At 37.6% G+C, this 26666-nt stretch overlaps 3 protein-coding genes across 3 annotated transcripts; 2 read left to right on the top strand and 1 right to left on the bottom strand.

Annotated features, from left to right (window-relative positions):
• The first annotated feature begins 2174 nt into the window (after positions 1–2174).
• On the top strand, positions 2175–6922 carry LOC104224331 (probable E3 ubiquitin-protein ligase LOG2). The gene is made up of 3 exons (XM_009775955.2): positions 2175–3119; positions 5355–5853; positions 6491–6922. Exons 1-3 carry the CDS (start codon positions 2638–2640, stop codon positions 6605–6607), a joined length of 1098 nt encoding a protein of 365 aa, XP_009774257.1. The 5' UTR covers positions 2175–2637; the 3' UTR covers positions 6608–6922.
• Positions 6923–12362: 5440 nt separating this feature from the next.
• LOC138874042 (uncharacterized) lies at positions 12363–13139 on the bottom strand. Its single transcript, XM_070152544.1, has one exon. It carries the CDS (start codon positions 13137–13139, stop codon positions 12363–12365), a length of 777 nt encoding a protein of 258 aa, XP_070008645.1.
• Positions 13140–25519: 12380 nt separating this feature from the next.
• On the top strand, positions 25520–25987 carry LOC138874041 (uncharacterized mitochondrial protein AtMg00860-like). The gene has a single exon (XM_070152543.1). The coding sequence runs from the start codon at positions 25520–25522 to the stop codon at positions 25985–25987; it is 468 nt and encodes a 155-aa protein (XP_070008644.1).
• The last annotated feature ends 679 nt before the right edge of the window (positions 25988–26666 follow it).

Here is a 26666-nt window from a genome sequence, read left to right as displayed (position 1 = left end):
TTTCGCTCATAGTTCCTTGTTGGAATCAAATTGTAAATGTTATCCCTTCAAGCAGACAAGTAAATGAGTCTCGGTCAAAATCTAACATTGTAATTTCTTCGTTCGAAAACGAATAATTCTACAAATCTTCGATATGTTTAGGAAGAACACACCAATTACACATTATACGAATAGAATATCAAAAGTATACAAGTAGGTCGCCCTCCGGCCGATTCAACTTCTCTTATTTGCCGTCAACTTCTCTTATTCACGATGTGGTTACTAATGCATGGAAAGCTACTTATTGCTGACAGGTTGAAGAAATGGAAAGTGTAAGTGGATGAAACATGTTGTTTTTGCAATCAAGCACTTGAAACAATGGAGCATATCTTTGCAGAATGCTCATATGGTAGAACCATGTGGTGCAACAAGTTCAACCAATCATATCTTCATGGTCAGAATGATAGAATTAGATAATACATAAGACAAAAGGGAGATCTCAAATGACCATAATCCTCAAAATTGTATTTGCATAATACACGTACACATTGTGGATTGAAAGAAATGCAAGAATATTTGAGCAAAAAATAACATGGGATGTTCTTGCAAGGAGAGTAGTATGCATGTGCAACATTAGCGTTGAGGGATATACTTGTGTCTTACTAGCAATATGTAATTACTGAGTAGTTAGTTAGATAGAAATCATATAGAAGATATTAGAGGGTAGTCTGATATATAGTTAATATTTTTTTTTCCAGTAAGGAAGTTAGGTCGAGATAACCTACTGATTTGTAAATATTTACTTTGGTGGTTAATACGATGATTTAATTACCAAAAAAAAAATTATATTTATAAAAACCCTTAGTTAAATGTCGTTTGTCTTTTTTATTCTTTAAAAATAAATTTCATATTAGACAAAATAATCATTTTAATTTATTTTATCATATTTAAGAATAATTATTTAATAAAAAACAACCGTTCTAACTGTTACAAAATAAAAAATAAACAAATACTAACAAGGAAGCAAGATTCTCAAAATTTAGAGTAACGTGTAAATTAAAGCTCGTTAATTTAAAACTTAAAATAGTTTATGGAAAGCAAATTTTACTTGAATTTTAAGTCGTAAATTTTAGGACTTTTTATAAAGTTCAAATAAGAAAAGATTTAATAATAATAATAATAAAGTTATAGTGTATTTTAAAATTTTAAATATTAGGTGAATATAAATGACTTTTTTGTTTAGTGTGAACTCTATTTTTAAAGGGTAAAAAAGACATTCAATTTGTTTGCCAGTTTCATTGATCAAAGAGTTAATAGCAAAGATCGGTCTCGGTATGAATACGAATAGAGTCTTCGCACTCACGAAAAATTTTAAAACAAGACTCTAATTTTTAAAAAATTATACTTATTAAAATGAGGTACATGCGCAACGCGCGTACCATATATATATATATATATATATATATACACACTCTCTCATGAGTTTCCCACATTGTTCTCCTGATGACTGGAACCACATATTTATGAACGGAGATGGAGGGTGTTTAATATAAATATCCAAATTGAAAATTATTCTTTTGATTTTTTTTTTCACACCCTACACACCTAAAAAATTATATATTCACTTTCTTTGCTACGTTAAGTGTCCAGGAGCTATAGGGTATCTAGCCTAAGGCTAACTAAGTGAGCGTCGACATAAAAATTGTAAAATTCTAAAAAAGTGAAAAACAATTTAAGTAAAAATAATATTTAAAAATTAGAGTTATGTTTGGACATGAATATAACTTTGGGTTGTTTTTAAATTTTTGTGAGTGATCTGAATTAAAATTTTAAAAAGTAGCTTTTTTGGAGTTTTTTTTCAATTTTCGAAAAAATTCAAAATTCAACTTCAGTGAAAATTGAAAATTGTATGACCAAACACCGAATTTGAAAAAAATATTTTATTTTAAAAAAAGTAAAAAAATTCTTATGTCCAAACGGGCTCTAAACTAAAAGTTATTCAAGTGTGCACCTAATAAATAATGTCAAATTTAGAAGATTTTAACAAACCATTGCTAAAAAGAGAAAAGGTTAAATTGTGGAGGTAGGGGAAGAGAAGTGCGTACATTAGGGGCAATCAACTTGAATAAACATGGATTACCTAATGAAATCAGGATAATTACATAGTGCTTTTCCAAATCCTCACCTCAAATCTCATTCACAAAAAAAGGTGACAAAAAAAGAACATAAAAAGAAAGAAAAGAAAAGAATTAAAGAATTGATAAAAAGAGAGGATATGTATGCAGAAAAAGAGAAAGCTGTTCCATTTTCCTTCTAATCCTTGATACTGTTGATGGTGGAACTTTACGCAATCCCATAATACCTGCTCTTGCCCTACCCATCATAAGATTCCTCTTCCACTTACTCCATTAATTATCTTTATTATTACCTATATTATCTTCCTTAATAATCTTATTGTTTCTCTTCTTCTGTTTCCTCAAACCCCCATTTCCTAAAAAAATCCATAATTTTGGGTGAATTTTCATCTGGGTGTTTCTTAAATTGACAAAAAAGGCAAAAGGGTGTCGGAAATTGTGTTAATCTTGATTAATGGTTTGATCAAATTTTGTAAAAATTGTTTCTTGATTTTGGGGGTAAAAAAGATTGAATTTTTATAAGATGGGTAATATGGGAAGCAGTGGTGTGAACGGCCGGCGACGGAGCAGTAGCCGGAGGAGCCATCCACCACCGCCTCCACCACCACAACCTCCGCAGCCGGAGATAAGCGCGAACCGGTACGTATTCGCGGCGGCCACACCTTATCCTGCTCAATACCCAAACCCTAATGCTCCGCCGTATTATCAATACCCGGGTTACTATCCGCCGCCCCCGCCGGCGATGCCCGTGCCGTTACCGGCTCCTTATGATCATCATCATAGGATGGACAACCACCCGGGTCATGCTAATTGGGTTAACGGGCCGGGGCGGTACCCGTGTGGGCCGATGATGCCTCCGCCTGCACCATATGTGGAGCATCAAAAAGCTGTGACAATAAGAAATGATGTTAATTTGAAGAAGGAGACTTTAAGGATTGAGCCTGATGAAGATAACCCTGGCAAATACCTTGTGGCTTTCACTTTTGATGCCACTGTTCCTGGGAGGTACTGCTTCTTAAATATTTTAAAAAATGTCTTTTATTTTTATTTTTCATGTTTGCTTGTTTATGAAATTTATGCAAATTGGCCTGAGATGAATTTAAATGGAGTAACATGGTCAGTGAGGATTCATATAGCAAACCCTAGCTTGTTTAGAATTGAGTCGTAATAGTAGTAGTTAGTTGTGGTTATTATTCATGTATCTTGGATCTTTGTCTGTTGAAGTGTACTGAAATCTTTGTAGTGGTTTAGGCCTTGGTCTTAAAATTGAAGAGAATTCGATATATAGGACTTTCAGTTTGGTGCCTTTCCCGTGAATTCTTTAATTTGATTGTTTCTTATAGGGTCGGACTGCGGAGTTAAAGACTTAACTTGACATTGATATTATGTTAGTAGTGTGGACAAAATAGTGAAATAATGGTTTGGAAGTTAGTTTGATATGTAAAACACAAGATTAAAGTTTAAATTTGATGGTTGAATAGAGCTACCCGGCATTTGTGCTGGTGGGAGGTCATGGGAGATAGCAGCAGGTAGCCTGTGGATTAGTCGAGGTGTGCATAAGTTGGGCTCCGACATCACTGTCATTAGAAAAAAGTATAAATTTGAATAGGCAACTGAATTTAAGTTCCTGAAGTATGTAAAGTTAATTAAATTTTCAATAGAATGGTGTCGAACATCTTGGAATGTTCGTTACAATTGGGATCAGTGTCGGTCTAAAATTGGGACAGAGGGAGTGGTATAGTGGATTTATTTTATTCCAAGAAAGTTTTGTACTTTCTAATCATTCATTAGTTTAGGAACTTATATACACTAAGAGGATAAGGACTATTGAGTTTGCGGGATTTATTTATACTCGTGCCTTCGGTGAGGCAACCTTTTTACAATCACCAATATGATAGCTGCCGATTGATACTTTGTCGAGAGAGAATCTGGAAACCTGATCTGCACAGTAATGGAATCTTTTTTTTTGTTGCTAGTCCAGCAATCTGTATAACAACCTTGGAGGATTAGATGAATGTGTATATTTAAAAATAGTAATAAATGAGAAAGTTCTGCTGCTGATCTTTGAGCATCCTGTAGAGCATGATTTAGTACTACTTTAGGTCATTTGAATAAGCGTTTGATTCTAATTAATAATTACTCGTGTACAATAATTTGAAGGGTCTCCTTTTAAGCACTGATGTTCAGAGTAGTAATCAGTACTTTGGTCTTCTACTCCATCTGTATTGACACTATTTTTCTGATGGGCAAAACTGTATACTGGACTAATATGGATTATTGCTTTCTCTTTTGATGAAAACGGGTGGGAGATGTTAAGTATCGTTTTGTCAGCATGTCCTTCATTTGTGTAGTCGATTTCTGTACTGCTCTCCTTACAGCTATCCCTTTGTTGTAAAAAAGGATATGATCTGTAGAATCTCATCTTGAGATGCATAGTTAGAAGAAATAAATGGAGTATCATTTGAGATTTGGATACATAAGTACTTTAATTATCAACTAGATCTTCATCTTTCTAAAGTGATAGTAATATACTAGAATCAATTAGTTCATATTATGAATACATCATATATTTATCTCGCGTGTCTAAGAGTTCCATAATGGTGTTTCATACTGCAAGCTGAGACGCTAATCACCAAAGATTGAGACCTGATATGCTTTCACAATACAATAACAAGGGATCAATAAAGGTGGTAGTTGTTACCTTGGAAAAAATTAATGAAGGTGGTTTCTTTCTCTTTGTTGGTCGTGTGGAAACTGTACTCACTCCTCTATATTCAGCGTGTTTTGGTTGTTCTACTATCTTGTTGTCGTTACTGCTTCCATGACTTTAGCAATACTGCATTTCTTCTCTATACTGTTGTGATTTTGCATGCTTGCTTGGAGGCGAGGGTTTATCGGAAACAACGTCTCTACCCCTTCAAGGTAGGGGTAAGGCCACGTACTCATTACCCTCCCCAGACCCCACTTGTGGGACTACATTGGGGTCGTTGTCGTTGTTGTTGTTGTTGTTGTTGTTGTTCTCTGTATTCAGTCATCTGTTGCTGACTCTTAGAGTAGCATCTACAATGTTGACGGCTGTTGGACTTATTAAATGAAAGTAGTTGCTTTGTGCTTGTTTGTTACTGAAAATTGTAGTCATTTCTTACTGCTTGGTAATATATTATTGATTCTTTAAGTGTTATGGAAGTGCTTTCAACGTGAGATAATCAAAAGTATTTCTTGAACTTCGTTCTTTTGCAGCATGACTGTCATTTTCTTTGCAAAAGAAGGTGAAGATTGTTGCTTGACTCCTATGAAGGAAAGCTTGCTTCCACCAGTAACTTTTGAGTTTCAAAAAGGTTTAGCTCAGAAGTTTAGGCAACCTTCCGGAACTGGCATTGATCTTTCAATGTTTGAAGAAGTAGAATTGTCCAAAGATGGTGAGGCGGATGTGTATCCACTTGCTGTTAAGGCGGAGGCATCACCAGATAGCCACAGTGGATCAGAGGATGGGAGTGCAGCGGCAGGGTCCACTAATTCACAGATTACTCAAGCAATTTTCGAAAAGGACAAAGGTGAGTACCATGTTAGGGTGGTGAAGCAAATCCTCTGGGTCAATGGCATGAGGTATGAATTGCAAGAGATATATGGGATTGGTAATTCAGTTGAAAGCGACTTTGATGGAAATGATCCCGGGAAAGAATGTGTGATATGCCTCTCTGAACCTCGGGACACTACTGTACTTCCATGTCGGCACATGGTATGCCTCCTACCCTTTGTTAACAATTTGTGTTGAGTGTTGGTCTCAATATATTCACCAATATCTGCAATTTCGTGAATTTATGTAGTATAGTTTGAGTGATTTAAGATGTCAATAGAAAGATACTGGGTAGCAGACATATCATTTTTAAGCATCATTTAGCCTGTGGCAAGTTAGAGGGTAGTTGAGTGTATTCCGTTGTCATCCCTGTGGCAGTAGTATTAATCTTGTATTCTTTTTCCTTTTCTTTTTTCGTAGTTATATTTCTACCTGTTATTTCTTTCGCTTCAATTATTTTGGTTATTTTACTATATCGCTGTTGTTACTATATCGTTGTTGTTACTGCTTATTGCTGCTTCTCCTTTTCATTTTGTCCTTGAGCCGAGGGTCTTTGGAAACAACCTCTTTACCTCCACAAGGTAGGGGTAAGGTGTGCGTACACACTACCCTCACTAGACCCCACTTGTAGGATTATACTGGGTATGATGTTGTTGTTGCTGTATTTTCCATGCATTTCCCTTTAGACATTTATTGATTGAACAAGCCAATATATATGAGGTACCTGTTGCTAGGTTTTTCAATTAACAAAAGTTTAGTTTATTGTTGATCACATAATTGAGTATCTTTCTTGATGCAGTGTATGTGCAGCGGATGTGCAAAGGTTTTGAGGTTCCAGACAAATCGCTGTCCTATTTGTCGGCAGCCAGTTGAGCGCCTCTTGGAGATCAAGGTTAGCGAAGGTGCTGAAGAGTAAAGATACGAAGAGTTGGCAGAATCACTCTTGTATAAATATCTGTATTTTCTCTCCTCTCCTCCTTGACCTTCGCAATTACTCTTTTCTGTGTCCGCTTTCTAAATTAGAATAATCCAACAGCAAGCCTCTTATAAAAGTTTGTAAGTGGTTGCATATAATGCAGTCCGACCATTGGATCAAGACTTGCTGTTGAGTTGAGCCATCTTGCTTTTACATCTTCTTTTTGTTTATTTAGTGCTTTGTTGTACTTCCCCGCAATTTTTTGTTTAGATTGTTGTTAGTATACATAGTAAATATATTGTTTGCTTGCTCAAATCTGCAGTTATATTCTATTTTATTTTCAAACTCCCTTGGTTAAATTCTCGTTCGACATCTCTTGTTAGCAAAACCTTGAGTCATTTTTCAGCAGTGGAATGGTGTATTGACTTATATATGCAAAATGTTCTTGAATTGCTTTATTTTATGGAAATTTTACATGCTATAGCTAACTAATGCACCCTGTTTTTTCCCCTTCTTTTTTTGGGTTAGAGATGGATATTTATATATGACTAGTAGACAAAATATATTATACAGTAGTGTCACTGCTGGAGTATTGTAGAACCCCAGCATTGCAATGTTTTGAGATATGGAGTCAATATTACATGCCACAAGATCCTTAAAAACTTTAGTTCCTAGGATGTCTGCCCAAAAAATATTATTAGCAGACATCGGAGGAACTGGTAGTAGGCTGGATCTGCCCCAAAAAACCGTCTTCGCTGCTTCCTTTGCCATTGTACCCGCCACCCTATTCTGTTCCCGGTATGTGTGCTTCACCACGACTCTGCCCATCATTTGTATTACAACAACAACAACGACCCAGTATAATCCCACAAGTGGGGTCTAGGGAGGGTAATATGTACGCAGACCTTACCCCTACCCGAAGGGTAGAGAGGCTGTTTCCAGGAGACTCTCGGCTCAAAAAAGCAACAGGAACTGATATATTAGTGTCATAAAAATGTATAATAAAATAACAGCAATATAAGAGATATGAAATACAGAATACGAAATACGAAATAGATGGCTGGTATAGTAAAACTAGCAGGTAAAGCCCTGCATCAATAGACGACCAATGACATTCTTAGTCTAACTCCTAACTGGCTAGTCTCACTCTATTGTGCTGTAGAAATATTCACAACTTTCCCCTAACCTACAACCTTAATGCTCGACCTCCATAATTCCCTGTCAAGGGCCATGTCCTCAGTAATCCTAAGTCGCGCCATGTCCTGTCTGATCACCTCTCCCCAATACTTCTTAGGTCGCCCTCTACCTCTCCGCGTGCCCACTACAGCCAGTCGCTCACACCTCCTCACCGGTGCATCAGTGCTCCTCCTCTGAATGTGCCCGAACCATCTGAGTCTTACTTCCCGCATCTTGTCCTCCATGGGGGCCACACCCACCTTCTCTCGAATATCTTCATTCCTAATCTTATCCATCCTTGTATGCCCGCACATCCACCTCAACATCCTCATCTCTGCTACTTTCATCTTCTGGATGTGTGAGTTCTTTACCGGCCAACATTCAGTTCCATATAACATGGCAGGCCTAACCACTGCTCTATAAAACTTACCTTTTAGTAACGGTGGCACTTTCTTGTCACACAAGACTCCCGACGCTAACCTCCACTTCATCCACCCCACCCCTATACGGTGTGTGACATCCTCGTCAATCTCCCCGATCCCCTGAATAACCGATCCAAGGTACTTGAAACTACCCCTCTTGGGAATGACTTGAGAGTCAAGCCTCACTTCAACTCCCGCTTCCGTCGGCTCAACTCCAAATTTGCACTCGAGGTATTCCGTCTTCGTCCTGCTCAACTTGAAACCTTTAGACTCAAGAGCATGTCTCCAAATCTCTAGCCTCTCGTTGACGCCGCCTCGTGTCTCGTCAATTAGAATAATGTCATCAGCAAATAGCATGCACCATGACACCTCCCCTTGAATATGATGAGTCAGTGCATCCATCACCAGGGCAAATAGGAATGGGCTGAGCGCAGACCCTTGGTGCAACCCCGTAATAACTGGAAAGTGTTCAGAGTCGCCTCCTACTGTCCTAACCCGAGTCTTAGCTCCAGCATACATGTCTTTAATCACCCTAATATAGTCAACCGGGACCCTTTTATCCTCTAAGCAGCTCCATAAGACCTCCCTAGGAACCCTATCGTACGCTTTCTCCAGATCAATAAACACCATGTGAGATCCTTCTTCCTATCCCTGTACTGTTCCACCATCCTCCTGATAAGGTAGATAGCTTCTGTGGTAGATCGCTCCGGCATGAACCCGAACTGGTTGTCTGAAATAGACACTGTCCTTCGCACTCTCATTTCTACCATCTCTCCCAAACTTTCATGGTATGACTTAGTAATTTGATGCCCCTATAGCTGTTACAGCTCTGGACATCACCTTTGTTTTTATACAACGGGACCATTGTACTCCACCTCCACTCTTCAGGCATCCTATTAATCTTGAATATAACACTAAACAATGCAGTAAGCCATTCCAAGACTGCTCTACCCACACACCTCCACAGTTCAACCGGAATTTCGTCTGGCCTGGTAGCTTTGCCCCTTCTCATCTTACGCATTGCCTCCATGACTTCGTCGATCTCAATGTCCCTACAATTACTTAATTCATGGTGGCTGCCCATCATTTGTATTAATAACCTGCATTCACAAATCATAGGATCATATGTTAGGTTACCTGTGATTAACATTTGTATGATTTCGGCCGAGTCAGTGTTGATGTCCAGTGGGACCCAATTGTTTTGTTTAGCAAATTGCAGTCCTTTCAGGAGAGCCTTCAATTCAGCTAAAGTGTTTGTTGTATATGATATATTCTCCATACACCCCATTATCCAATCCCCACTATGATTTCTAAATACACCACCTATTTCTGAGTTGCCCTTTGTTGCCCCATCCGTATTCAGCTTAAAGGAACCTCTTCTGGGTGGCTCCCATTTGACAGTGATTTGGAAAGTTATTTTGGTAGAAGTATTTTTTACCAACATAAAATATTCAGTAGCTTTAGAGATGGTGTTGGCAGTGTTGATTCTATCTTTTTTGTTATTGAACAAGTTGTGGTTTCTGCATAGCCAAATATGCCAGAAACAAAAAAGGGAGGATGTTTTCCCAAAGAATGTGATCATTAAAGGGTTTTTTTCTAAATGTATTTCGAGTGGTGGCCCAGTGTTGGGGTGAAAAATGGAGTTCTTTGCCTACTCTCAATGGAGGCTCTGGATAGTAAATCTTGTCAGAACTGGGCTGCATTTATGCAATCAAAGAAGATGTGGTCGCTTGTTTCTTCAAAATTGTGGCAAAAACAGCATTGGGTTACAGTTAACCCCAATTCTGTGAAGGTAACCTCCTGTAGGTAATCTTTTGTGGGTAAGAAGCCAGATGAATTTCTTGATTTTGTTGGGTGTTTGAAGTTTCCAGATCCAATTGAAAGTTTTTTCCTCTTCTATTTCAACATTGTTTTTGGTTTTGCTAAGGAAGGAGTAAGCAGAGCTGTTGGTGAAATACCCATTAGCAGTTAATCCCCATATTAGTTTGTCATCTTTGGTAGGATTTGAGGGTATGAAGACAGAATTGATCATGCTGGAGATGTTTGGTGGCGGTCCATGGATATGGTAGAAAAATCCCAAATCCATGATTTGTCTACCATAAATCCCAAATCCATGATAGACAATGTCTATTTTGGCAATTAGATCATTTTGAGAAAGGGAGCCTTCAATTATGTACCTAATTGCTGGCCAGTTAGGGATCCAAACATCATTCAGGAAGTTAACCATGTTTCCCTAATGGACTACCCATATAATTGCCTTCCTGCGAATATCCCATCCTTTGAGGATGCATTGCCAGGTAGGAGATATTTAGGGTATCTAAAGGTATGGTTCCAATTACAATGTTTAGAGATGAGGACTCTGGCCCATAAGCTTGTTGTGTTGTGATAAGTCCTCCATGCCAGATTTACAAGGGCTGCTTTGTTTTTCAAATAAGCCATTTGGAGCCCTAACCCTCCATCGACCTTCTTTTTAGTAGCCCTATCCTAGTTTATTAGATGCATTTTTTTCCAATCTGGGGTGGTGCCCCAGATAAAGTTCCTTTAGATTCTATCAATTTGTTTGGTGATTTTAGTGGGCAAATTGATATACTACATGACATGGTTAGGGATACTATTTAGGGAAGACTTGGCCAGGATGGTCCTGCCAGTCATGTTGAGACAACTGGTTTTCCAGCCAGCCAGTTTGGATTGCATATTATCAATTATGAACTGAAAATCTGCACTAGTGGCTTTCTTATGGAAGATGAGAAAATCAAGGTATTTACCAAATGAGGTGGTAGCTTGGATTGATAGAGCATTGGTGAGGTTTTCCATGGTATCCTGGGGTGTGTTGGAGGAGAATAACACTCTTGACTTAGTAAGATTGATTTTTTGACCAGAGCTCTCATTGAAGGACTGCAAGATTGAGTATATGGAGGTGCAATATTTTAGGACCAGACCTGCTGATACTTATGGGTTGCCATTGATTGTCTGGAACTACCTTGTCTATTGACCTGGATAGCCTCTCCATACACATTATGAAAAGATAAAGAGATATTGGATCTCCTTGTTTGATGCCTCTGGAGGGCTTAAAGGCTTCAGCCTTCCCTCCATTAACAAGGATTGAGATGCTGGAAGAGCTAATGCAAGACATAATGAGCTTGGTCAACCTCGAGGGAAAGTTGAAAGTATGGAGTGTGTCCCTGATGAAGGACCATTCCGGCCTATCAAAGGCTTTTTCCAGATCATGTCTGAGGATCATGTTGCCTTGTTTCCCCTTCACTTTCCTAAAATGAGTGATGTACTCTTGCACAATGATAGCATTGTCAGAGACTCTTCTATTAGAAAGGAGATGGGCCTGGCTAGGCCCTATGATATCAGGTAGCATTGGCTTGATTCTATTAACAATGATCTTGGTGATGGACTTAGATTGTGTTGCAAAGTCCAATTGGTCTGAAGTTTTTCAGCATTGAGGCTTGGGGGAATTTTAGGATGAGACAGAGCAGAGTTTGGTTCATGGTCTCCTCTAGGGAGTTAGTAGAGAAGCATTTTTTGCAGAAGTCAGAGACAGAGTTGCCCACAATGCTCCAGTACTTTTGATAGAAAAGGGTGGAGGCCATCAGGACCAGGAGCCTTAAAAGGCTTGAGGGAGAAGATAACCATTTTGATTTCCCTCATCTCAAGGGGCATGTCCAATCTGTCTCTTTGGGAGTCAGAAAGGGTATGAGACATTGTTAGTTGACTGGTGGTGGAGATGGGGGCTTGAGAGTGGGGGGAGGTATATAGGTTGGTGAAGAAGCTCATTATGGATGTTTGGATGTCTTTTTGGTCATAGAGCCAATTCCCACTCTCATCTTTGAGAGAGAGAGAGGATTCAGTTTCTTCTTCTTCTTCTTCTTCTTCTATTAAGAGTGGAAGTGTGGAAGAATTTGGTGTTGGCATCCCCCTCATGAAGCCAGTTAATCCTAGATTTGAGCTTCCACAAGTCCTCTTCATTTTTTAAAATTGAGTCTTAACTCACTAAAAAGGTTGTTTTCTAGGTTTAACAAGTAACTGCTGAATTGATAGTTGGGGGATCTTTGGATTCCTACAATTCTTGCTAAGATTCTTCTTTTTTTTATGGAAAATGTTGTCAAAGGTATCTCTGTCCCACTGTGTCACAATTCTCTTGAAGGACTTTAGTGGATTGTAGAAGGGTGGAATTTTTCGTTGAAGGCCTCATTGATGATACTAGGGAAAGTTAGGTGGCTAGCCCACATAGTTTCAAACCTAAAGGGTCTAGTCAAGTTATTGGAGGGTTTCCCTTTTAGGATAACTTGGATGGGGCAGTGGTCAGAGTGGGTCCTAGGTAGGTGCAACAGAGTAGTCTCAGGGTACTGTGAGATCCAACTCTCATTGGCAAAACACCTATCTATTCTTTCAAGGATCAGAGAGACCCTATTGCTATATCTCTTATTAGACCAAGTGAATTTACTACCTTTGTAGCCTAGGTCTAAAAGTTTGCATTCATTAATGCAATTCCAGAACATGTTGCTGCGACTAGGGTTTATCGGGTTGCCCCCAAATTTGTCCCTAGCTTTCAAGACTTCATTGATGTCTCCTCCCATAAACCAGTTGTATGTGAGAGTTTTGGAGATGGTAATTAAGTTCTCCCAGAGGAGTTTCTTATCTGCTAAATTATTACTAGCATAAATAGCAGAGAATAACCAAGGAGTATGGTTAGGGAGCACCTTCACCATGGCATGGATACCTTGAGGGGTGGTGGCCACCTCATTTACACTAACGTTGTCCTCCTTCCACATAATCACAATCCCCCCAGATAGACCAATGGTCGGTGATTGGATTATCAGATCAAACTGAAGATCCTCAGCCAGTTTTTTATGGTCGGCCATTTTGGTCTCCAACAGAATGAGCATGACGACTGGAATAACCAAGAGAATAAATACCTTCACCATGGCATGGATACCTTGAGGGGTGGTGGCCACCTCATCTAACACTAACACTGTCCTCCTTCCACATAATCACAATCCCCCCAGATAGACCAATGGCCGTTGATTGGATTATCAGATCAAATTGAAGATCCTCAGCCAGTTTCTTGTGGTCAGACATTTTGGTCTCCAGCAGAATGAGCATGGCTGGCTTGTGCAACTTGACTATCTCCATACACTGCCTTTTGAACTCAGTATTGTTCCCCTTCTAACATTCTATATGATGTAATTCATTAGGGGTGGTTGATTATTTGGGTGGTGAGCTTCCTTAGGGTTCCCCATTCCTTGTATTGCGAATGGGATTTCCTCTTTAAGCTGAGTACCGAAGTCAGATGGATCCTTGGGATTGGTGAGACACTAGGCTCGGTCCACATTTGGTCATTGATCTGGGGCATAGAATCATTAGCACCTCGTTGGTCTCCACATTGAATTCGATCGCCCTGACTGAGTCCAGTAAGAGCGTGTATGTTCGTAGGGGGCGTAGATTGTTCCTTCCGCCTCTGTCGAGTTTTTCCTTTCGAGGAGGTCTAGGGCCTTGCTGATTTCCTTTTTGATGTTGCTGAGTGGTGGGGACGTGCTCTTCTCTGGTGGAGCATAAGATGATGGCATTTGGTGGATTTGAGGGTCGATGGTCACAAAGATCGGCTCCGTTGCTGGGTCCTCTCTTCCCATGTCTGGGAAGAACGGTGTTGATTGAAAGATTTGGGACATTTGATTGTTGAGCATCGGTGGGTCGATTGTTGGTTGCATGTTGCCCTTGTTCACCAACATCTGCCACAGGCATGAACCAAAGGCAGTTAGGGCTTTGTTCAGGGCTTCTACGGTTACCCTTGCCAAATGAGTCAGATTTTGGACAATCAATGTTATTGGTTGGCTTCCCAGGGTAAAATTGTAGGTTAAACCCTGGCCCTGCAGCGACACCTCCAGCTAGGATGCTGGTAGGTTCCGGTGGTAGCGGTAGTGAGGTCACAAGGAAGGGTGGTATTTGTTTTTTTTTTTTCATTTCTGTATTTTTTAGATTTACTACTTTGAGTAATAGGGGTGATTAACTTAATAGGTTGAGCTATTATTGTGACCTTTGATGTCAAATCTCGGTCAGTGGAAGAGGCAGTGTTAATTGTGCCTGGGGAGAGGGATTCTGAATTAATTAGGGATCTTGTGGAGTGGACGGTGAGTGTCTTTTCACCTGAATTTGAGTGTGGTTCCAAGAGAGACACTTGAGTGTTCATGGTGACCGTTGAAATTTCCCCATTAAAGGTTATCTCTGAGGTAGTGATAGGGGCGCGTAGGCGAGGGTGTAAAGTTGGATTTTTGGGCTAACAGCCTCTAATTGGGTGGGCGTGGCTGGCCCTATAGTCCATTACCTCAAAATTGGGGTCTGTTGCCTCGTTTAATGGGCCAAAAGTATGGGGCTTGTCTTGGGAAACTAAGTGGGGGTCAAGAGTGGAGCATGTGTCAGATTCTTCGGGCCCCGTACCTGTTTTGCATTTTGCATTTGTTTTGGGTTGGGTCGCGTGGGAGTGGTGGCCTGGTAATGAGGGGTGGAGCTTTGTTTGTTGATTGGGATGCTGTATGGTTTTGGATTGGGTTTGCTTTCTTTGGAATTGTACTGAACAATATGAGTTTATAGGAACTTACCTGAGTTTGCGTCGAACATGTTTACCTAGATCCGTTGAGCATGTGGTGTATGGTTTTGATTGTTTGACGCTCCACCATTCCTTTCTTTCGTCCTTTGCTGGCCTTGTTATTTCTTTCTTGAGAAGGTAACTGTTTTCCATTCATTTTATTCTCCTTGTTTCGTAGTTTTTTCTGAATCTCCGATGCTTCTGTAGGTGCGGGTGGTTGTGGTTTTCTTAGTTGTAACCCCTTGAAGTCTGCCACTTATGTCTCCACTATTTTGTAAATCACTGCTTATTTGTGGTCTCCGATTATCACATATGTCTCCACTGGTGTTTCTAGGAGTACTTAAATGCATATGCGTGCGTACCTTCCACTGAGGGTGGAGGTGGTGCATGAGTCTATTTTCAGTAGTTTGCCCAGCTTCCTGCCCACTTTTTCCATTATTTCTTTATCGTAGAATTTTGTTGGGAGTTGTGGGAGGCGAATTCAGATAGCTGTGGTAGAGAGCGTGCCTTTTTGTGGTACAAATTTAAAAGGAAATTCCCAGAAACAAACCATGGTCCTAGGTGTAGTGCTTCGGTCATATTTTCCTTTAGACTGAATTTGACAACAAAGAAGTCTCATCCTAGGTCAATCAAAATTAACTGTTCGGATGGTTTCCATAGGTCAACTAGTTTAGAGCGAAGATATTGATGTGACATTCTACGTCCAAATTCCTTTATGATTACAGAGTAACGCCATGGGAGGTAGAGGCGTTTCTTGTCATCATGGGATAGTAGGATTGATCCTTTGATGTTTTCCCTTTATCATCTTTGATGAATGTGGGTGCATCTTCCTCATAGTATCATTTTGCTGACTTACCGATTTATCCAGTAGCATTTCCTTGTAGGAGTGTGTTGTTGTTGTCTCTTCAATGTCCATCTAATTGTTCTTATCCCGATTCCGGCGGAATGGGTGTTGTGATCGTGGTTGTATCCATGTGCGTCAGATTTTTTTTTTTTAGAGAGAAAAATAATCGTTGGCAAAAAATTTTAGCATCAATTTTAAACCTATCATAATAATGCACCTAGTTTATTATAAATCAAAACACTTTAAAAATATTATTATTTATAATTACTTTTTATATTTTATAGCAAATACAAATATATACAACTGGTCCCTCAACTTTTCCCTCAACCCTCTTTGTTCTCCCTCAATTCTCTCTCTTTTTTCCCTCTCTTTGTCAAGACCACCTTCTTCTCCGACGACTCACCGCCATGGTCAGATTTATTTAGATTTTCGAAAACTCTGCTTCAGATTTTCAAAAGCTCAATCCGGAGTTATGGCCAGATTTGTTCTCCTACCCCCCTCTTCGCTTCCACCATCGGGAGTCTGCCATCTTCATTGTTAAATACAGTGTATACAATCGAATTGATAAACGCTAATTTATTGCGCTTTCTATTATTGAATATCTGTAATCCCTATTTTTTAGGCATATACCTCAATGTATCGATAAATACAGTCGGCGCAAATATATAAAATACATTATTAAACTGTTGTAATCCGTTTTTTAGGCGGATTACCTCACTGTATTTATAAACAGTCACACGAATACATGGAATATATCGCGGTAGCAAGAAAATTGTAGCTACAGCCAGTAAATATGAATATTATAGCTATAACACGTTAATAATCACTTAACTATAGTGGTTTCTGAAAATTCCTCTAAAATATCTTGTTCAATAAAGTTTTTGGTATCTTTTAACACGGAATTCCCTTGCCTTATTCTCTCTTTAGTGAAAATCATGTTTCAAGAAAAAAAAATCCCAACAGCCTGTCTTTGCTGATGCCGATTTCACGCTTAAGTGGAACAATTAAATCCAACTAAACCGGCGAAACTCAGATTATTCTCAAGTCTACGGGTGAAGTTCTGCAAAAAAAACCCAGAGAAAACAGAACTGAATTTCCAAAGATCTGAAAATGAAAAAGAAAGACCAATCAACCACTGGTACTCAATTCAAAAGCTCTTTACTCAAAGGAGGAGGAGGAATAACTATAGCAAATTTGATCAATTCTGGAGTCTCATTTTGATTCACATAAGATGGGTCTGAGATCTCCATCTGGGCCTCAAGCTGGACCTGAAAAAATGGGATCTTTAAACAAATAGCCCGCCATATTCATTATTTACTTTTTCTAGCCATATATTTAGATTATACATCGATTATATACAATTATACACATATACTACAAATATAATACATAAATATGCATATATTATACCTCCACCGATTATTTTTAGTTTAAGTGCTCGGATTGCCAACTATTTTGGTTAATTCTTCAAAAATTAGTAATTAGCCACTTTTTATCCTTGCTATTAGCATTCGATTTTTTTTTTTTTTAAAAAAACTATTATACTTTAGGCGTTTCATTTAAACAGGGTATAATTTGGACAACAGTACTCCCAACACACTGAACAAATCCAGTGAAATATTTTTCTACAAGTGAAATTCCAGCATAATATATTGGGTCTGAAAAACTTTCTACATGTGAAATTTAAAATATATGGTACATAGCTTTTAAAAATAACATTTCAGCACACTGTACTGGAATTCAAACCTTTATAAGTTCAAACCCCAACAGTGGTACCCTAATTTGAAATATTACGATACAATCATAGAGTTATAACTTCTATAAGTTGAAACTTCGGGCAATTCAAAAGAGGTACCACAAGTGAAACACACTCCTTTTAGGTTCAAACCCCATCAATAATTATTAGGGTTCAAATCTTTATAAGTTCAAACCCCAGTAATTGTTACTGGTATTCATACCTTTATAAGTTCAAACCGGAGTAATAATTATTAGGGTTCGAATCATTTCACATTGTTTCAAATATCTTGTTTTGAAATCCAGGAATCGTTCCTCGATTATACACTAATAAAGGCTTAAAAATAAAGAATCATTCCTAGGGATTCGAACTCCAATATCGATTACTGGAGTCGTGTTCCGTGTTTTACTTGGGGGCAAAAATATCAAATTAGTCGAACCAGTGGCTACCTAGTCAATGCATTTGAAAAAGCGGTCAACCTCTTACCGAAAAGTGGCTACACCAATCAATTTTTTCCTTAATAACACCAAATAGAAAAATGAAAGAATAATTGTAATCGAGTTCATATAACCCAGTTTTAGCATTGAAAATTAAATGCTTTTTGAATAATAAATTGGACCTTGAATTAGAAACAATTGAAGAAATAGAGCTCCAGGTCCAGTCTTAAATAAAGGTTATATTAATTATCAAGAAAATGAGTGTGTTTTCCTTTCTTTGTTATGCATGAGGAAGAAAACTTCTACTTTTAGAATTACAAAATATTACCATAAAGGTTGAATTAAGCTAATGTATTTTTTGCTAATAATTAAGCTAATGTTACCAAAAGAAGAAAAGGGGAAGGAATTAAATTCAGTGAGTTAATAAATCAGTGCTCAAATAAAGTGCTTTTTATGTTCTATTTTTTGCTTTAACATTAAGATACTAGAGTTAGAACATCATGTCCTAACAATAATTTGTGCTTTTTGATCATGACATAATGTATATTCTCCAATTAAATTCTTCAATATAACAACACAAATCCTAGAAAATCATAAGAATCCTACATTAACCAATCATTTCCTCCACTAACATTACTATCTATTGGACTCAAACGACCCTTATATTCACAATTGTTCTTTTGACTATTTGTATTGCCCTTTGGGTTGTTCACTTTTAATGCCAGAACTAATTATATTCATAGTCAGAAAGTGTATAAAATTTGTATAATTTTTTATATAACATATAAATGTATATATATATATATATATATATATATATACAAAAAAATATATATTTCGACTATTATTTTGAGAGCGTCTATACAATATCATTTTTCCTTACTTTTTTTGACCCCATTCAGTGCTCGATAGCTATTTCGGGGCTTTGATTAATTCAAATTCGCATCTATAATTAATTTTCTTTCTATTTCGAGTTTAAAGCCGAGACCTTTAATTTAGGGTGGAATGTTCCTATTGGTTCCATCACTACCCTTGGTAGTACTGCTTTTACTTGTATTACCGTTCCTTCATTTTTATCACTATCAACAAGACATTCATTTTCCCTTTTGTTTTATTTTAAACTTCCCTAAAAATTGTTTTAGTTTGATTGGAAAATTATTAGCATTTACCGACAATTATTACCGACATTTTTTTGGGTTTTGAATTAAGGGATTATACAATCACACTTTGCACGCGATAAGTGTTTTATAAATTTATTTTATGTAATTAACACGAAATTGTAAAGAGAATTAAATAGATAGACTAATCATGAAGTCATTGTCGAACTCCTCATACTATTATTGTTTTTATTAATACTGTGATGCGATTTTTGCCCCCCGCCCCCCACCCACCACTCTCAAAGAATATATAAATGAAAGAGATTTTGTCTTCTAATTTGTTAAGTGTATTTGTGTATGTATAATTGGGTTTTCCTTTTTGATCCCATATTTGGTTTCTCGCAGGAAAATGTTTGAACTTCTATAAATTGAGGAACATTCATTCTCATTTAGTAGCATTTACAATATAGTCAAATGGAGTTTGAGAGTCGTGTTTGAGAGGAGAATTACGAGGCGGGTGTAAGCCTGCCACTTGTGTTTGCCTTTTTGTGAGGTTGTTTTGTCGATATTTTGTACTCTCTTTTATATAATGGATTGCGCATCTCCGTCGTGGATGTAGGTCAATTGACCGAACCACGTTAAATATATGTGTCCTTTTTAATATATTTCTCATTTATTATTTGATTTATTACTAGCTTCCATAGGACACCTGACTTTTTTCGATTTTAACCGTGTAACCAATCAACGCCATTGGTTGGCAATGTTTGGTATTTCATTGACAAATTTTCCATCGTTAGTTCTTGCATTTCTTGATATTCAGATTATGACAAATTTAGTCTGAACAAGTTATTTTATTATAACATGCAATTCTTTTAGTTATTCATTTTACTTAAATTTGTCCCCTCAGCCACCAACTACAGATAAGATAACACCATTAATTTTGGTGTTAACTCTTCATCGTACAATTTTAGCTCCTTTATATGTCAAACTTTCCACCACAAGATTACAAGTGGAGTATATATAACAAGCCAATAAAATAGGTGAGCATCTACTTTTGGGTTGGACATAAATCAATGTAGTATAGCTTTTTAAAATTTAATTGACTTTGTTTGATGGATGGTCCCTTTATGAGACTACATCAATGATATCAATCCTATTATTAAATAGTAGTGGTGTTTTTGAAGTTTTTGTGACACCTATTATTTACTTTTTTGGGGGGTTAAATTCTCGCTCGGTGCTTGAGTTGAGTGTCTACTGAAATAACGGAAAAAGGGCTCAAAATGCCCCGAAACTATTGGAAAAGGTTTAAAAATACCCTTCATCCACCTATTGGGCTAAAAATACCCCTCCATCTACCTTTTTGGTTAACTTATGCCCTTTGACTGTTATGTCAATGCTGAATTAAATATAATTATTATTCTTTTTGTAAAACATAAAAAAAATATTTCATAAAATATTTTTGGTTTTTTAAACTAATGCAACCAATAGTCCACTAATTTAGTAAAGTCTTCTTCTTCTTCTTCTTCTTCTTCTTCTTAGTTTTTACAAAAGATAATTCAGTTTTTACAAAAAAAATATTTTGTTCTCACTTTTTCAGTTTTTTAAAGCATTTTTTTTCTAAAAATTGAGAAAAATTGTAAAAACAGAAAAAAATATTTTCAACAAAATATTTTTGTTTTTGAAAATTTTTTTTTTTCATTTTTATCAGTTTTTTTAAAAAACGAAAATATTTTTTCTTTTAAAAAAATGAAAAACAAAATAAACGAAATGCTTTAAAAAATAAAAAAAAAATAGTTTTCAAAAACGAAAATATTTTGTTGAAAGTATTTTTTCAGTTTTTTAAAAACGAAAAATATTTTTTTTCTGTTTTTATATTTTTTTTTAGTTTTCACAAAAAAAAAATGCTTCTAAAAAATTGAAAAAAATGGAAAAATATTTTTTTTTTATAAAAACTGAAGAAAAAAAATAAAAAGACTTTACTAAATTAGTGGACTATTGGTGCATTAGTTTAAAAAAATGAAAATATTTTGCAATTTTTTTTTAAGCTTTACAAAAAGAATACTTAATAATTATTTTTAATTTAGCATTGACCTACGGTCAAAGGGTATAAGTGAACCAAAAAAGTGGATGAAGGGATATTTTTAGCCCAATAGGTGGATGAAGGGCATTTTTAAACCTTTTCCAATAGTTTAAGGGCATTTTGAACACTTTTCCGTTGAAATAATTTATCTACCTTCACAAGGTAGGGATAAGGTCTGCGTAAACCCTCTCTCCCCATATTCCACTTATAGAATTACATTGGTTATTTTTTGTGGTTGTTGTAGTTGTACTCGGTATCTTCCTGTCTGGTATTCGTATTGAGACTCCGACTATCATATTTTTAAACGCAAGTGCGTTTCACACCACTAAAACCATATTTTTCAGGATTTCGCTATCTAATGTAGGCTTCGAGTTCAACAACAACAACAACAAACTCAATTTAATTTCATAAATGGGATTTGGGAAAGGTAGTATATATGTAGACTTTACCTTTGACTGCGAATTCCTTTTTCCAAAATTTTCTTAACGAGGTCAAAATTTTATACAAATCGCCCACATTAATCCTTAAAAAAGGAATTAAAAAGGAAAAAGTTAACACTAGGATTTAAGAATCAGTCGTGTGAAGTATGTTGAAAATGAAATAAAAAAATAAAAAAGGCCCATTTGTTTATTGAATATGTTTATGTAATGATGTTTTTTGAAGTGAAACTTGGTTGTAAAGTCGTACTACTAATTTTCTATTTTCACTAAAAGCATGTTTTGGGTGGCTACCCCTTTATCCATTTTCAACTTTTTTTTCTTTAAATGGTAGCCTTTTCCTTCTTTTAATTCAAAGTATATGCATAGCATTGCAATTATTAACCACTAAATATGATACTAATGTGCTGCTTAATTAGATAAATACAACCACAAATATGTGCTGGTTGTGATTTCAATAATTGTTATCCTAATCATCATCCATCATGTTAGTTTTTGCTCCAAAGTCAGCTAAATTAACTTAAAAGAGTAAAACTTAACGGTGGGGTATACAAACCGAACTGGAAAAACGCACCAAATCGAAAAGTCAAATCAAATCGCTTTAAAAATCTGACTAGGTTTGGTTTGATTTAGTTTGTGATAAACGGCTAAAAATACATAATTTTCGGTGTATTTTTATCTCATAACTTGTGTGGTTGCGGAAGGTTACATGAGTTTTGTAATGAATTATGCTCATTACATGCATTCTTATGTGAAGGAGCAAGTTGGACGAAAGGCGAGCAAAAGAAGTTGATTCGGGACCAAAACACAAAAGAAAAATGTTGCTCGTTCACTCTCGCGTACACACAAAAGAGTGAACGAGCTAGCCGAGGAAAGCTTGAAAAAAAGAAGGTAAACTAAGCTAAAAAGGCGTGGAAGTATACAAGAGATTTGGGAGGAAAAGAAAAAGAAAAGTAATTCGCTCGTTCACTCTCCCGTGCGCACGAGAGAGTGAGCGATGTAACTTGAAAAGTCTGTTCCAAAGTTGGCTTGTATTATTTCGCCTCATGCTAATCCTATCCCATATAAATAGTCTTTAAACTCACTTTTGGAACTGGGATTGGACCTAAAGGAGGTAAAAACATACAAAGAGCAAGGCGAAGAATTCTTCTACGAGTTTTTCATTTTCTTCTTCCTATTCCCACTGTTGGTTATGAATTTTAGTATTGTAGTTTTATATACTTTTATGAGTAGCCAATATTATGTTATCTAGGGTTTTGATGGAACCTTATGTAGGATGAGTTCTTGATATGTTTTTGATATGAACTGAATGAGAGCTTATACACACGAGAGGAGTACCTTTGGCTTTAAGAGTAGTAATGGAATAAAAGTAGTTATATTAGTTACTTAGTTTGAGAAGTTACAGTTTGGTCCTTGTCTTATATTTCAATTAGGCCCATTAGTTAGTTACTTTACAAATTAGCCCAACTATGAGAGTATATGTACGAAACAATGGCTGTATACTGGTTCTTATGATATGAAATACTATTAGCTCATCTTCTTAGATTTCAATTCTGCAATTTTCTTCTGTGTTTTCTTTCAAAACCACATCACTGGTATCAGAGCACTTTCCGCTCTGTAGGATAGCGAGATGTCGGGGGAAATTAAAGAGGTACTTAATCGACTAGATCGTGTGGCCATTGAAGTTGGTAATGTCAATTTGAGACAAAATCAGCTGGAATCTGCCAACGAGAAGGCATTTCGCGAGCTCAAAGAAACTCTTACGGTTGGAAGCAGCTCCAGTCGAGGAAAATAATCAAGTTCAGCTGTGTCTAATCAGGAAGAGCAGTATTTCACTACTGATGGACCTTTTGAAATTATAGGTATCGATGATCATGTCTCTTTTCCTCCATTGAATTCCAACCCTAGAGGGAGTAGACCCATGGCTCTGCAATTACCCAGTAGTCGAACCCTAGCTCCAGTCAAAATTCTCCATCCCCAACCTTACATACCCCTGTTTCACTTCATTTACCCATCACACAGCCAGTAAACCCATCTTCCCCAGCTGTACCCTTCATTTCGACCCAACACCTAAATCCCACATCAACCCCAAACTCCACCTTCCAATTCCAGCCAATTTCTGCCCCAATTTCTCAGTTCCCTACCCAAACAATGGGAGCAAATGGCCAGATCTCCAGCTCCATTCCATGTTTCTTCACCAACCCAGTACATATATCCACGTCCCAGCACCAATTGCCCCAAATCCAGCTACCTACACCCCATATGCCTCACCAGTTTACCCCGTATCCAGAATATTACAACCCTGGCTGGAACAACCAACAACCATGCTCTATTCTGAGGCAGTACAGAATTGGATTCCCAAGGTTTGGGGTAAAAGGATTCCAGGATTTGTGGTATCAAATAGAGCAATATTTTTCCATGGATGAGGTCCCTCATCAGGAAAAGATACGGGTTACCTCCATGCACTTAGATAACTTAGCATTGCAGTGGCATAGAGCTTACATGAGGGGTAAGGCTCATTTGCAACTGCCATACCCAAGTTGGGAGGAGTATATTTTGGCTTTGTCAGATAGATTTGGTGTAGAGCTTGATGACCCTATAAGTGAACTGGTCAAATTAAAGCAAACATGAGGGGTGGTGGAGTTTCAAGAGTCTTTTGATCGAGCTATGACTAGGCTCAATTTAGAACCTAGTTATGCAATTAACATATTTTGGAAGGGCTCAAACCTAAATTGGGAGATGCAGTGAGAATCCTTAAGCCATATTCCTTGCCTCAAGCTTATCATCTAGCTAGATTCCAGAAATCTATATTCCTTGAACAGTCCAAAGCTAGGAAACAAGCCATTCTATAGTCTACTCCCAGAACAAACCAATCTTTAGAAGGAGAAGACTAACACCGGCAGAATTGAGTGATAAAAGGTCTAAAGGACTATGTTTCTTATATGACGAAAAGCTTCACCCAGGGCATGTTTGCAAGAATAAAGCACATGTGTACATGCTGGAATTAGTAGAAGAGGCTGAACTTATAGAAGAACTGGAAGAGGACTTACCTAAGGTAGAAGAGTTGGCTGAAACTTGTGAAATCTCCATCCATGCCTTGCAGGGTACTCAAGGATATCATACCATCAGACTTATGGGGTACTCTAACAGGAAACCTCTCAATATTTTGATTGATAGTAGGTCGACACACAACTTCATGGATAGTGGATTAGTAGCCAAGATGGGGTAGAGAGTGGATCCTTGTAAAGTGTTGGATGCTAACCTAGCTGATGGAAATTCAGTGTCTATCTCTGGGATGTGTAAAGGGCTAGAATGGATGTTGCATAACACAATCTTTAGGGCTGATTTCCTGTTACTTCCACTAGGTACTTGTGACATGGTTTTGGGGGTTCAATGGCTAGCACCTTGGGTGACATTGTCTTCAATTTCAAACAATTAACTATACAAATTGACTACGAAGGAAAAGTGTTTGCCCTACAGGGGATTACACCCAAGCTTAAAATGGTGAAATCCTCTTCCCTCCAAAAATCTACAAGGGACAATGTCCAGCTCTTTATAATCAGAGTTTCTTCTCTTGAAGAGATAGAGGAGAAACAATTAGGTCAAGAGCCCCTCGAGGTTCAGCAGGTGCTTCAGGACTATGAGGCAGTCTTTCAAGAACCTAAAGGGCTGCCTCCATTAAGAGAATACTTCAACCATCATATTCCCTTGAAAGAGGGTGCTGACCCAATCAATTCAAGACCTTACAGGTACTCACTAGTTCAGAAAGATGTGATTGAGCAAATGGTCCAAGAATTGAAGTCTCAGGGGTTGATACAAAATAGTTGCAGTCCATTTGCCTCTCCTGTGGTCTTAGTGGGAAAGAAAAATGGCAATTTGAGGCTTTGTATGGACTACAGGGCACTCAATCAGATTACCATCAAGGATAAATGCCTCATTACCATCATTGAAGAACTATTGGATGAATTGGGGGGTTCCTAGGTTTATTCTAAGATAGACCTTCGATCAGGCTACCATCAAATCAGAATGACACCTCAGGACATTCATAAGACTGCTTTTAGAACACACTCGGGCCACTATAAGTACTTAGTCATGCCCTTTGGGTTGACTAATGCTCCTTCTAGTTTTCAAGGTCTGATGAATCATGTCTTTCAAGAGCATCTCAGAAAGTTTATTCTAATATTTTTTGATGACATCCTCATCTTTAGCAAGAACATGGAGGACCATGCTGAGCACTTGAGAATTACCTTCAGACTTCTTATGCAGCACCAACTTTATGATCGAAGGACTAAGTGTCAATTTCTTGTGGCTAGTGTTGAATATCTGGGCCATTTCATCTCTGCTAGGGGCATGACTACTGATCCTAAGAAGATACAAGCAGTCAAGCAGTGGCTAGCACCTGCTACTGTTAAACAAATGAGGGGGTTCCTTGGATTAGTAGGCTACTATAGAAGGTTTATTAGAGGCTATGGGCACATAAGCAAACCATTAACAGACTTACTAAAAAAGGATCACTTCAAGTGGAATGCTCAGGCAACTACAGCATTTGAGAACCTTTAAGGTGCTTTAACTTCTGCACCTGTCCTAGCCAAATTCGTTTTGTGCAATCGGAAAGCTGGTAGTAAATTTTGAAGTCATTTCTCACTTGTTCTAATCAAACAGACTCGAGAAGGGGCTCAAACAAAATAAGAGGAACAAAATAAGGGACAAGGGAAAGAGATGATACCTAACAAAAAAATTACAAAGTAGAAATTTATCAGATGTGGATACCAACTCTAATGACCATGACATGCACCTTTGGATTAAGTGGCCTAATCTCTCAAGCAAGTCTAATATTCAACTCTTGTTGTACCTCTAAGTCGTGAAACTGGGCTTCGACGCTCCAGTTGTCCTATTTGATCCATGATCCTTAGTCGACTTGTAGTGCCCTGAAGGGTTTTCACCATCAAGCCTCTCTCGTTTTGCTCTTTTCTCAACTCACTGTTGCCTTACGGTGCCCCTGAGGGTTTTCACCGATAAGACTCTCTCATTTTATCATTTTCTCTCATTGTGCTGAGAACAAAGGTATTACCTATGATGCAGGAAGATCATACTTTCACCACACACTTGATTTGGCATTCTCAAAGATTGGTCAGAAAGTCTTTATTTGGACCGTAATGTAGGCTTTTGGACAAGGTTGGAAAAAAATGATGGTATAAAGGCTCAAAATAATTTAAGATAAAAAGGGTTCAAAATTACA

The sequence above is a fragment of the Nicotiana sylvestris genome, chromosome 7 (assembly GCF_000393655.2).
Source record: "Nicotiana sylvestris chromosome 7, ASM39365v2, whole genome shotgun sequence".
In the NCBI taxonomy this organism is placed as follows: domain Eukaryota; kingdom Viridiplantae; phylum Streptophyta; class Magnoliopsida; order Solanales; family Solanaceae; genus Nicotiana; species Nicotiana sylvestris.
Note: the sequence above shows the minus strand (reverse complement) of the source record. Positions and strands in the feature narration are given on the sequence as shown.